General features: G+C 47.8%; 1 protein-coding gene across 7 annotated transcripts in view; it reads left to right on the plus strand.

Moving 5' to 3' along the window:
• Window positions 1–14,077, plus strand: part of LOC139747638 (transcription factor Sp9-like) — a 135,797-nt gene that overhangs the window by 74,030 nt on the left and 47,690 nt on the right. The window contains exon 1 of one of the 7 annotated variants that reach the window (XM_071660142.1): window positions 2,760–2,890. The exons of the other annotated variants lie outside the window; for them this stretch is intronic. Coding sequence (XP_071516243.1) covers window positions 2,864–2,890 — 27 coding nt within the window. The 5' untranslated portion in view covers window positions 2,760–2,863. Of the gene's footprint in view, window positions 1–2,759; window positions 2,891–14,077 lie in introns of those variants that run through there. 7 annotated transcript variants of the gene reach the window in all.

Raw genomic sequence — 14,077 nt, forward strand, 5'->3', positions numbered from 1 at the left:
GGACGAGTGTGTCTGTGACTATTTCCTTGCCCATGCTACCCATGGCGCTCATGGTCAGGCGAGGGAGGTGAAGAGTATGGAAAGAGCATTAAGGTAATGACCCAACTCCATAATGACCTAAACAGACAATGAGGAGCGATTTCTACGGTAAATCCTAAGCTACATGATAAACAGACACGTCTAAACACACTCATAAACATACATGGGTAAACTGAATCGTAAATATAAACACGTTGCATGAACGGAAACACACACACTAACAAAAAAAACACACGTTCATTAACTTGTGCACACACACACACACACACACACACAAACGCCTCTTCTGACCAGTACTAATACTTTACATGACACCATATTCAATGACCCACTGGAAGCCTACCTCAGATACGAGTAATCCCTCGCCCGTCCACCAGGTCTTGCCAGCCAGCCGATACACACGTACGTAATTGAGGCAGAAGGGCAACACCGAGTTGTCATCACCACACCAGTTAACTGTAAACTGAGGCGACAGCAGGCAACAACAGCTGAAGTAACGTACTCAAAGAGACCTCCGTCAGTGTCAAACAAGGGTAGATGTCGTTTTCCTTACACGTAACAATCGTTTAGTTCAAAGCTATGTATGATTACCAAGCAACGAAGCTAGTGACACATCTTAGGTTATATATATATATATATATATATATATATATATATATATATATATATATATATATATATATATATTCTTATCCCTGTAACGTGTGAAATTCCGGAGGAGGCAACGCGTTTTCTGCAGCTGCTGTGGGACTGATAATTTACAATCGGTCATAAATTATATTTTCTGACTTGCAATTTTAGGTGTCTAGGTTTTGCGGCCGGCCTCGTCAATGCTCACTTGTTAAACTCATATATATATATATATATATATATATATATATATATATATCCCACCTCCCTGCTTCTCCCCATTTTCCTCAGACGCTCGTGTGTTCAGCGTTTAGAGAAAATATTAATGAAAAGATTGTTGGAACAAGATTGTTTGAGTGATCTAATGTAATGGCGTTCACAATTAGCTCCGAGCCTCCCTCCTCTCAACTTGAAGTATTTCTGTTGGTAGGAAATGAAAATTAAAAAAATAAATGGTATGTCGTTATGCAATTCCAGGAAGTGGAAGATATAGCAGGTTGCATCATGTGTGTGTGTATATGTGTGTGAGGCTGGATCAAATAGCCAGCTACGTGGCAACATCGACAGACGTTAGGAGGCACTAGGCTCCTCTCGCCTCTCAAATACTCTCCCGGCGGTGACCGTTGTGTACTCCCGCCCACCTACCTACTTGATCTCCCCATGTCCACCATTATTGAGGTCCAATTGATACGCTGTTGATTATTTGTCGAGGGTGCTAGAGGCCGTCCTGCCATTGGTGAGTTCCACATCGAGGCGACGGAGTTACCGTCCCGCGCGCCACGCAGCAGTTGGCATCACTGTCTGCAGACCTTCCTCCCTTGATCCTCTCTCCTCTCCGTTTCGAAATTACAGTTCCCCCCCTCCCCCTTACTAAGTATGAAGTGTAATTAGACGTTTTTCCATTAAAATTCGAGGATGATAACCATTAAACTAAGTATGAAGAATGGCGTGAGTGAGCGAGCAGTTAGGACAAGACCGGTTGGCAAGCCTGGGCGGGACACGCCCCCCTGTCCCCTGCGGGTCTCTCTGCCTGGCCCGCGCCCAGAGCCCTGGTACCACGACCAGTCCTAATATGATAATACTCTAATAAACACCACACAGTAATTGACCACACGGATCCGATGTGTCTGACGCATCGACGTTATCTATTTCTTTAAAAAGAGATCATCCATTTCTTGTGCGGGAACCTGCGCGATCGTTGGCGGGGCGGAATATTGGAATGTGACAACTTGTGGGTATTGGGGGCTGGTGCGAGCTCTCGAACTAACATGCTACGGCTCGGGGATACCCTTAGTGGCCCTCCTCCCTCTGTTCCGGAGAGAAATAACGTCCGCCAGACCAAATTACTTCCAGACTCAAGGAGGCTGCCAGTTCAGGGTAATGTCTAAAAAAAATTTTTTTTTTTTTTAAAACAACACAGAGTTCGTCGTGATTTTAAAACCGTTAGTCACACGTCCTACATCTACTCGATTCCAGGCTCATTCCTCGGCTCTTGTGCTCGTCACTTACCTCCAATCCTCAGCTCTGAGATGGTCATCATCATCAACAAGATTCAATCCTCACCTCTGATGTGGTCCCCAAACTCCATCCTCCGTGGTAGCCACCAACATCCCTCCTCATCCTTCGAAGTGGCTGTTTAGTACATTGTGCTGACGGTGTTGTCGTACACATACCCTGCTCCCCAACGTGGTAAGTTCACTGAAGAGACGTAAATAAGTTGCGTCGGGGAGCCCCCCAGATGCACGTCCGTTTGCATCTCTGTTCCACTCGGTGTAACCCGCGTCCGACAGAGCGGCCCAGCCCAGGGGTGTGACACTCCCGTCGCATTGGTAGTTTGCGTGTCCGTTGTGCTCACTTCACCCGTTCACACACGTTTTCATATATATATATATATATATATATATATATATATATATATATGTGTGTGTGTGTGTGTGTGTGTGTGTGTGTGTGTGTGCTTTGTATACCGGCAAGCCGAAGCGACATCTCAAACACGCATTTACGAATACCTTAAGCAATCAGTACGAACGAACTGCCTACTGAGCAAACTCCTCGTCTCAGCTATACGAAATATGGCTCACGACAACGACCAGCCAATGTCGGTGGGGAGCTTCCCTGTGCTTGCCAGTAGCTCACCAAACACTGACCAGTTGATACTTGAATCATTCCTGTCTTTCTGAAAACAAAACTTATTATGTGTGATATTGAGGAACGGACAGAGGTATGGTGCTTTAAGATGAGTTTTATATAGAGTTGAATTATTTATTTGTTTTCAATGTACTTTGAACGTTATGGGATGTGATGATGAAATGTAAATGACGTAGGATTGTAATTTATCATTTCTCTTGCATATTATTTATTTCACTTTGGGCTTTTATGGTACATATTTCTTAAGTAATATTTTTGACTTTATGCTTGAAATGGATATTCATAATGTAGATATTACATGTACGTTATCCTTTATTGATAGGATATGATGATGGTATATGTAATGGAATGTATGCCAATAACCAAATATGTTCATCCAATCCCTGGTGACGTGTGTATGTGTGTGTGTGTGTGTGTGTGTGTGTTTGTATGTGGATTTATGTTAGTACAGTCTTGTCGAGGAATCTTTCGCTCGAAAGGAGCGCATCTTTTCCTTACTCCTGAACGGAGCGCAGAATCCACACAGAGCGAGTTCTGATGTTATTTAACAACTTCACTGAATCCATGTCTTTACATTTGTAACATTTGGCTCACCAGTGGAACCCGTGCTTGTGTTATAGCTCCTCATTGTGGTAAAGGATTATGGCTGGCAGTGATCAACCAGACACCAGCAGTGTTCCTTAAGCACGTAACACAGAACTATAAACGGAGCGAAGAGACGAATGTCTACGCTATTAGCATTTCGAGACGTTTGGCTTCATCGAGAAAAGGCACTGCAGGTCAGATGCATGTATATAGGTTTATACAATTTTCTTTTTACAGGGTAAAGGAAGCAGTGCGCAAACAGAACACATATACTATTCGTGAAACGGTGCAAAATAGTTGGATAAAACTATAGATGATAAGTTATTGTAGTTTACCATATACATTTGAGCCTCAGTACTTGCTTCCCTTCCCTATGGAGTACTCCTCCTTCGTGTGGTGTTCGCTTTCTTTCGTATGCAAGGTAATTTAGTACGATGTATTCAATTTGAAATAGCGAGGGGGGTCTGACGTGGAATAACACACGCATAGAATCTGTAACTACACAGATAGTAATCATATAGACTCGTGCATGCACACAAAACACACACACACACACACACACACACACACAGGTACCACATGCATAAACTTACACACACACACACACACACACAAGAGCGCGTGTATACACGTGTACACGTGCGCTTGAATCTCATCCTCTTCATGTTAATGTAAGGTGTTTTATCGTTGCCTGTCGTCGTAAAATCTATGCTACGAAGCCGTCCTTGTAATGCAAGGAAACGACTGCTATTATTTCCCCATAAATGATTTTTATCTATACGCTTGAGCACCTGGTGTTATTAACCTGTCGTTCTCATAAGACACTCGGTTGAGGAAGTCTTGTCTAAAGACCATGACGGAGGACACAGAGATTTGGGCCCAGAGGGGTATCCACCAGCACCACCTCTTTTTTCCACCCCCAAGTTCAGGGCCCTAACCTTTCCCCGTCAGCGTCGCCGTCAGGAGAACCCGGGCGTCGTCGTCCCAGACCTGACGAAGGAAAATGTGGGACATACGAAATATAAATGTAAATAAGTCCCTTCACATCACTGACCATCTCCGTCCTCACGATTTATAGCTGCCATTATGTAAATGTAGAGAAGTTTATGCAAGACCTGCCTCCCCATCTTCAGTGGTTCCCCCACCCCCATGGCCCGTGCTGACGTGTCGGAGAATCTGTGCCTCCTCAACCCGTGTATCTCCCTCTCTGTGGACATATGGGAGGGTCTGTGTCCCTCACATAACCCCTTTGGAATCCTCTGACTACCTGTTGACGTCTGGGAACGTCTGTAGCTCACACCTTCCTTGCGATTGTGCTTCGAACTGACGTGACAGAAGGCCTCCTGAGCAACTCTCGTCCTTCTTAAGCCTGATCTGTAGCAAGCATCGCGGAAACGTTCCGGCGAGAGTGTGTGGGTCTCCCTCTCTCAACCAGCTCCTCCTGAATCGCCCTCGCGACCTGCCGTCGTAGGCCCCCTTCGCGTACGCTTCCGATAGGCATGGCGTTGTTGCTACCCTGCCGTTACGCCCTCTTTGGCTCCACCTGCTGAGTGAGGATATGAATATCAAATTTACGTTGTATACAGTTGTTGGACGGCGAAGGAAACTACCGCTCTGACTGAGTGACCTTGCTTGTGGCGGCCACAAAAGTATGTTAATATCATAGTTCTCAAAACAACGTAATTAGATCAGCCAATATAGATTCTCGCGAGCTTTCATCCCTGTGACTGTGGTGAATGGACAGAGGCAGTCGTGGACATCAGATCCATCACGGACAAAAACATGTATAATATGTTTTAGTTGTCAGGAACCAAAATTCATTGTTGTGGAGAGAGCAACTCATGATTTACGACCCACAGTTTTTTTTTTTTTTTAAACCCCCTTGACTTGAGAGTCGTGGTGAGGTGCTAAAGTCCTTTGACAGTCCACAGTTTGACTCTACCAGTCTTCGAAGTGTGAGGTGGGTGTGAGGGCTCGAGATCCCAAGACCCTCATACGACTGCCCAATGCCTCATCTCTTCAAAGACTCCTCTCGCATTTTAAGGTAATCTCATGAGCTATACCCTGTTTATTTGGGTTACTTCGTTACAATGGCACTGTTCTATGTATGTACTCCCTTCCGTGACGTCTTAAGGTACTGGCTACCAAGACCAAAGGTGAGTGAGTCACTTGAGGACCGTCTGAGGTGGTGGGGGATGATGAGGAACTGAGGCCTACTGCAGAAGGAGCAATGATGATGGCACGGTCTTGGTTGCGGGCGGTCGGGCACGCAGGGACAGCCAACCGGCCGCCCATGGACAGCGCCACGCGCTAACACTCACTATTCTAATGACTTAATTACCCACATGGAGGAAATGGTTTACTTTTATACGGTTTTTAATTATGTAATGAGCGAGAACACGAGTTATCCTTCGCTCTTAGGGACGAGCGTGGGGTAATGATTGTGCAGTTTTTGACGTCAAGCATTTATTGTGGTCAGAACCTTTCGCACCTGACCCTCATCTGCATAGCCACCATCCTCCCTTCCCTCCTCCTCCCGCTGTCGTCCAGTCCCTTTTCCTGCCTGTGTTTATCTCCCCCTTTTTCCTGCCACTTTTCCTCTCCCTTGTGGTGTCTCCAGAACCATAAACAGCGACGCAGAACGCACGAAAACATTTCGCCGCTCGTAACGCCTCCACGTTCGTCGTAAATCTTTATTGTTGCTAATTGACAGACGGTAACAGAAGTCTAGATGAAGCCTTTTATTATTTTCACATCGATGCTCTCGTAAAGATGTCCTCGTCCCAGTGTCTCTCATCCCTCCGTCGGGTTCTATCCCGTCTGGGCGAAATTCTAATGGGCCGTCCCCCATTAAGGGGTCTTCCTACGATTGTAACTCCATCTCTTGGTGTCCCAAACCTAATGCCCTAGTCGTGGTCCCGTCTGTAGATCTTCGTCAGGATGTTCACTGCTTGGATTACCCAATTCCGGTGTATTTCTCAGGATGTGTAATGTATGGTTGTCTCTTTTACATGTTCTGCTGTGGATGTCCCACCTTTGGTGTCTCTCTGCACCGCGTCTTGGTTACCTATGTGTGGACATCCTATATATCTGTACTGGGATGTGTCGGTTCAGCTGATGACCTCCTGTCGGTATATTAACCCAAAAGGTCATCGCTTGATCTAAATGTGCTCTTAAATGTTTGGAAGACATTATTGGTTGGGCATGTCCTCAGTATAGCTATCAAGACGGCTCCCCAAGTCACAAATTACAGGGCAGGTACAGTCCGCTCTGCGCCGTCAGGGGGGGGGGAAACGACCAACTGATTGATGTCGAGTGGAACACATGACCCCTACCTGGAAAGGTTTTCTCCCCGTCCACCACCTCTCCTCCAGGCGGTGCCTCTGGTGGCCTCTGGATGGGACCTTTGGGAGCCGCTCCGTTGGTCACTTGCGGTAGGAAACATTGTGGAAACGTTCGAATCCCTGTAGTAACCTCGAGAGACATAATTCATGGTCGAGACAGCTCACCGTGGTTCCTGGGCCGTCTGGTTCCTCTGACGAGGAGGATCCAGAGCCTCACTCCCCTCCCGTGCCTTGTCGCTGCACACACAGCGTTGTACTTGCTTCACCTCTTACGTCAAGCGAGATGATAACTTTCTCGTATGCTGACTGCCCGAAATGACATCGTCTGTGGCCGCTCTACTTCCCAGTAAATTCCTCAAAACCCAAAGTTATCTTACGCTGTACACAGCGCGCAAGACTCTATAATTAAATACTGAACCCTGCAGTGCGATAGCATCAACATCATATCGACAAGCCTGTCTACCTTTGCATTATGTAAAGTGACTCTCTCTCTCTCTCTCTCTCTCTCTCTCTCTCTCTCTCTCTCTCTCTCTCTCTCTCTCTCTCTCTCTCTCTCTCTCTCCTCGGCCACGGTATCATTGTCGGAAACTAAGTACACTCGTGTATGGACACACCTGGCTACCTGCACAGAGCAACCCGCCAGCATTGGGAGTTGTTTATCTTGGTACTTCATTCTACCTCGCAATCTCTCCTCTCTATCTTCACCTTCTCTCGACCCTCCAGCAGCAGCAGCACCTCCTCGCTGAGAACACCACACACACACACACACACACACACACACACACACACACACACACACACACACAGCACGCAGACAGATCCTAAATTTCACACTCATTATCTGTCGCTTAGAATCTACTCTCACCGCAAGGCACACACACACACACACACACACACACACACACACACACACACACAACACACGTACCTCTTTTGTCTCATGCAGGACCCACTGCCATTTCCTCGTCCAGCCCCCCGAGTACCTAGTGAAATATGCATAGTTCTATGAATATAAAGAATAGAATAGTTTCTATAACTTAAACTAAATCGTGGCTTTAACAAGGTGTGGAACCACTTATGACCTGGGCGCAGCCATAAACGAGGAATGAATCAGGTGCTCGCCCAGGTTACACCTATACACATCACCGTGTGTCCTCTGGTGTAGTGGCTGAGTGTGTGTGTGTGTGTGTGTGTGTGTGTGTGTGTGTGTAGCCAGTCGTGTGGCTGCTTGCCTGCCTGCCTGCCTGGCTAGCTCGCTAGCTAGCTGGCTGGCTGACTGGCCAGGCAGGCAAGGAGGGAGGGAGGGAGTCGAGCAGCGTGTGCCGGGGAGACACGGGTGCCGGCCCGCCATGATAGCGTGATAGTCTAAGTGACGGCGCCCCACTGAGCCGCCACTACCTGCCGACAGCACCCGCAGGGGACAGCACACCACCCTGGCCCTGCCGCCCGCCCCCTCACCTCCCTCTCTCTCTCACTTGGTGTTGGCCTGCCTCTGCCTCTCTCTCTTCTCTCTCTCTCTCTCTCTCTCTCTCTCTCTCTCTCTCTCTCTCTCTCTCTCTCTCTCTCTCTCTCTCTCTCTGCCACACCCAATCCCTCGCGATGTCGCTGGGTCTCTCGTACTTTCCTACGATCCTCATCTCATACCCAAAGGCCCTCCCCCTTGCCCCTAACTCATGATAATGAGACCCTTTTCTTTGCTTTCCTCCTCATCTCTGCTCATTCCTCCCGATGACAGGGCCTCTGATAACTGTTGTATGCTTTCCTCAACGAATGGATGGCATGTGTAGGCTACCATAGTGGTAGATGTTAGACAGGAAGCGATTCAGAACATTTCTAAGAACCTCCGTCCGCTAAAGCGAGACTCCACCAGCCTCTTGCATCACCATCTACACGTACGTAGGCCAGAAAAGAGCTTAGGTGCCCTACTCTGTAGGCTATTTACCCTATCGTTACTACTGCTATTGCTGTTGTTGTCACCAGCTCCTCTAAGCATATCCTATCATGTTCCAATAGCAAGTCGATCTCCATATGCGTCTTTAAAACACCGTAATTGTAAATGATGCGACACCTCAGGGTACATTCTCATACGATATCCACCATTACGCATGTTTATCTGACGCATTCCCACCAGCCAATACTTTTCCTGGCGCACTGCTGGACGTTGACATTTGTTATAGCATGTGCACTGACTGCTTGATGATGCCCTCCCTCTCCCTCCTGACACCCGCTTTCACACACTGCCTCCATCTTGACACTCGCTCAGACGTATTTCTTCATGCTGTGGCCACAGAGCTTGATGTGGTCATGGGGCCGGTGTGGTCACGGGTTTAGTGTGGTCAGGGGCCCTGATGTGGTCACGGTAGTGGTGTAACCCCGGGAGCCGCTTACATGGTCCGTTGCCCAGGTCTAGTGCTGTCCAGTTTGGGCTGAACTGGGAAGGGTTCGGTCTCGCGGACCGAGCCGTTCCTGGAATCACAGACACGTGTGGGCTTTGTTCCAGGTCTGGTGTGCTCTCCCGTTCGGGTTTGGTGAGGCTATGTTTCTAACCCTCATCTGGAATGGTCTCGGGTCCATTGAGCCTGGTCTTCTATGGTTCGCTGTCTGCAGGGGATGGCCTTCTATGGTTCGCTGTCTGCAGGGGATGGTCTTCTATGTTTCGCTGTCTGTAGGGGATGGTCTTCTATGGTTCGCTGTCTTCAGGGGATGGTCTTCTATGGTTCGCTGTCTGTAGGGGATGGTCTTGTACGGTTCCAGAGCCACCGGGTCTGGTCTGGAACGGCTGCAGGTCCATTAATCATGGTCTAGTATGGTTCCAGGTCTACTGGGATTGTTTGGTCCTGTCCCTGAGCCGCTGGGATTGTTTGGTCCTGTCCCTGAGCCGCTGGGATTGTTTGGTACTGTCCCAGAGCCGCTGGGATTGTTTGGTACTGTCCCAGAGCCGCTGGGATTGTTTGGTCCTGTCCCTGAGCCGCTGGGATTGTTTGGTCCTGTCCCAGAGCCGCTGGGATTGTTTGGTCCTGTCCCAGAGTCGCTGGGATTGTTTGGTACTGTCCCAGAGCCGCTGGGATTGTTTGGTACCTTGTCCCACGGCCGCTGGGATTGTTTGGTATTGTCCCAGGGCCGCTGGGACCGTCTTAAGTCCTCGGTATGATTTCAAGTCCACCGAGTCTAGTCTGATACGGTCCCGGGAGTGGTCGTACCTGGTCTGGTGTGGTCTGGAGGCAGCAGCGGTGGGTAAGTGGCGGCGCCCCGCTGGGAGCGTTTGTCCGGTCGACAGTAATGAAGATCATACTGAATAGCAATGAGTCGCGCCGGAGCTCTGGACCGCTCGCCCAGCCTGGCTGCACCAGTCCCTACCCCCATATATCACTCGCAAACCCTGATACCCACCTACACCACTCCTCCTCCGCCACCACCACCGCCCGAGACTGATATACCCCTTTGCTAACCTCCCTCCACACGACCCGACGTACCCACGAAGGTGCTGGGAAACAAGGAACAATGCACGCTTGCTTTCGAGTGGCCAGGGTAGTTAAACCCACTCGACGCTCGTTAACGCGCTGGATATTTGTAGTTTGTGACCCGATAGCCAATGGGTAACTACATACCTACCGTTCGTCATATGCATGTGGATACTTTCTAAAGCTCCCGTTATCCGCCTGGGTGCTCCCTCCTTTTCCTGGTATAAGTTTTGACCACCGCATCTAGTATCCACCCGATCATCAACACCAGCTGAGGCAGCAGCTGCTCGCTACCTGGTCCCTTATGGCAGTGTGGGTGTGTGTGTGTGTGTGTGATACTCAGACAGGGCTCACGGTCTATCATGTTGATCTTGTGAACAAGCTTCTTCAGTACAACCGCTCACGACGTCCCTCATGCCATCGGTTCAATATCCCACCACCCACCCATGACCTCCAAACACCTACGTATCTTTGCATACATGCATCTACGAAAGAACAGCGCCTCAGGTAGATATCAAACGTGATATTATCTCTAAACAAATCTACCACGCGAAGACAATACGTACCGGAAGACATAAACGGGTAAACGTGTTGTAAATACGTGATACCACCAAGTCTTGAGGGGAAAATAGGAACTGCTTTAACCTGGATTTTTTCCATTTCCGTCAATCCATTGCCGAGACGTCAGGCACTAAAGAGAAATGGCTATTTATACCGATGATGGATGACGATAATAAAGCATTGTGGTACTAACGGCGAAGAAGAGCGTCAATGAAAGAGAGAGGATTAAATACCAAAGTAAATACATAACCTGACCAGCACCACTTTATCAGCAGTAAGGTACAACATCGATATCTTTCTTTTCGTACGATGTTCGATGTCAAGTAATTCAATATATATGTCTAAGGAGTGTTCAGAGATTTAGATCTATGGGATTTAAGACGAATATTTCGGGTATTTGATTTGTGTCTACATCAACGGACCCTTGGTAGCCGAAGGGATCTTCTCCATCAGCCTTTTCCCTTCAAAGACAAGAGCTGCATGAAGTCCTCGCTCATTTACCTTGAATATTTATTTACCTTACGTCCTTTCATCATTCGTTGGCCTGTATTTATGGAGGGCGGTTCTGCTGTGCATATCTTTGAGTTACCCTTCGACCCGTTAAGAGAGAGAGAGAGAGAGAGAGAGAGAGAGAGAGAGAGAGAGAGAGAGAGAAGGGCTGTCATTTATCACAGTACGAAGATGCATTCCTTCTGAATTCTTACAGTTGGTTATCCCTCAACTCCCCATGGAGTATGTGTATATCCTCATCGATAACAGTGTATCACCTACCGTGAACCCGCTATTTTTGTTTGCCAGGATAAATGTTCGCCACACTTACCCTCCCCCGACGCAATGTCATTATCCACATTCTTCAGCGGAATGATGAAGTGACTCTGTTATTACGCGGGGGGGAAATCTAAACTTGAGGAGGAGGAGGAGGACTTCTACAGTGTGTAGTTTACAGTCCTCTCGTCTGCAATTACCCCTTGAGTAACACATATTTACAATGATGCTTGAAACTGGGGTTAATAACAGTCATGAAAAAAAGAGGAGGACTTTGTGTGGTTGAGGTTGTGTAGATGATCCATCTTCATTGTGTGGTTGAGGCTGTGTAGATCCATCGTCAGTTGAGGCTGTGTAGATCCATCGTCAGTTGAGGCTGTGTTGATCCGTCGTCATTGTGTGGTTGAGGCTGTGTAAGATCCATCGTCATTGTGTGGTTGAGGCTGTTGATCCATCTTCATTGTGTGGTTGAGGCTGTGTAAGATCCATCGTCATTGTGTGGTTGAGGCTGTGTAGATCCATCGTCAGTTGAGGCTGTGTAGATCCATCGTCAGTTGAGGCTGTGTAGATCCATCGTCATTGTGTGGTTGAGGCTGTGTTGATCCGTCGTCATTGTGTGGTTGAGGCTGTGTAGATGATCCATCGTCAGTTGAGGCTGTGTAGATCCATCGTCAGTTGAGGCTGTGTAGATGATCCATCGTCAGTTGAGGCTGTGTAGATGATCCATCGTCATGAGATCGTCATGGGTTCGAGTTAGGGTGATAAGGAGGGAACGCAACAGACGGGTTTGCCTTTCTGAATGTCCTCAGCTGATACTGTGTGTGGGACGCTGGTGGGTTGGAGGGGGGCCATGTCGTGCAGCTCCTGCTGGGGTTGTGTGTCGCTGCAGCAGCGTTAGACGCTGTGCACTGCGGGTGTAGGTAATACTGAGATGGTTTATGCACTGTTAATGGTGGTTGGGGGGTTGTTGTTGTTGTGTGTAGCACGGGCTGATAGACGATACAAGGTTGTGGTTGTGATTTTTATTGAACTGAACGTGAGTAACCTCCTTCGAGGTGCTACATCTGTCTTTGCTTATGGAACATATTATTTTTTTTTTTTCATCTTTTAATGACTTCAGATAAAGGGTGCTTAAGTATAGAAAATGGTCAGAGTGCCCGAATGGTTTACAACTATATTAACTATTGTAGTAGAAGTCTGGTAGTTGGAGTTGTCAGCTCGGCAGGGTATTGGTGCTTGTACCACGCGAGTACCACTGCTTTGGTGGGAACTCTGATGTGTGTGTGGTGAGGTAGAGTCACAGAGAAGGGAGGTGTGTCGAAGTACTAAGGTTTGTTATTGTAGGAATATCTTGTAGGGCTGTTCTCTATCCTGGGAAAATATATATTCATCCATTTCGACATTTCTTGAAGATCTGGAATTTTTTCCGGAGTCGAAGTGGCGTTCGAAGTGCCGATCAGCTTTTTTTGGGGGGGTTTAAACGTCGTGTCTTTTCTGAACGTTATCTTTACGGCCTTAAAGACATAGCAAGGCCATTCCATTGTATCTCTGTTGATTCATCTTCACTACACTTCATATTACTGTCCCCCTGCATACTTGGAGCATGGAACTGGAGGAGACTAACGTGGTTTCAGGGTGTGGTATGAACCTGTGTCGTAGATCAGGTGTTTGCTTTGGGCAACGTGCGTGAGAAAGACTTAGAGAAAGAGAAGGATTTGTATGCAATCATCATCACTACCACTGTCAGCTATCACTATTACGTACTTCCTTTCACCATTATCGAGCTTATTTACTGGTGTTTTGCTCACACCATCATCTCCACCAATCACCACAATGATTATCGTCCCTCCATCTTCACAGACGCCTCCTCCTCCTCCACCTTCACCACCTCCATCACCACCACCATCGTTGTCAATGACCTCCATCACCAACAGTGGCAGTGCTGTTATCGCTAACACTATCATCATTATCATACGACTTAATGTAATTATCCTCGCTTCCACCCACCAGCACAAACTAATAACATTATCATCACCATCTCCACCACTATATGAGCCGGTAGGACCAACACCCCCTCCGGCCCCTCGTCCTCAACTCCACCATCACTTCAACCATCATCACTATTATCACCATTACTTCCCAGAGCATCATCACTATCACCACCAACCTCATCCATTACCTCCATGAGCATAACCATCACCATTAACATGTATACACCATCGCCACTACCACCACCACCATTATCACCACCACCACTACCACCACCATTATCTCCAACACCACCACCACCACTACCACCAGGTAAGGTTCGCTTTGGTGGCGGTAACGGTGGTGTCGAGTTGGTGGGGAGAGAGGGAGTGGGGCGGTAATGATAGGTTCCCACCTCTGCATCGTTACACCACTAGGCCTACGGGCACGTTGATGCTCTCTCTCTCTCTCTCTCTCTCTCTCTCTCTCTGCTGTCTTCTCTTCACGCGCTCTTCCCGCACCTCAATTCCATACACTCTCTTATTTCATCAACCTCTCCAACACACTCTTCAGCCA

The sequence above is a fragment of the Panulirus ornatus genome, chromosome 69, assembly GCF_036320965.1.
Source record: "Panulirus ornatus isolate Po-2019 chromosome 69, ASM3632096v1, whole genome shotgun sequence".
NCBI classification, from domain to species: Eukaryota; Metazoa; Arthropoda; class Malacostraca; order Decapoda; family Palinuridae; genus Panulirus; species Panulirus ornatus.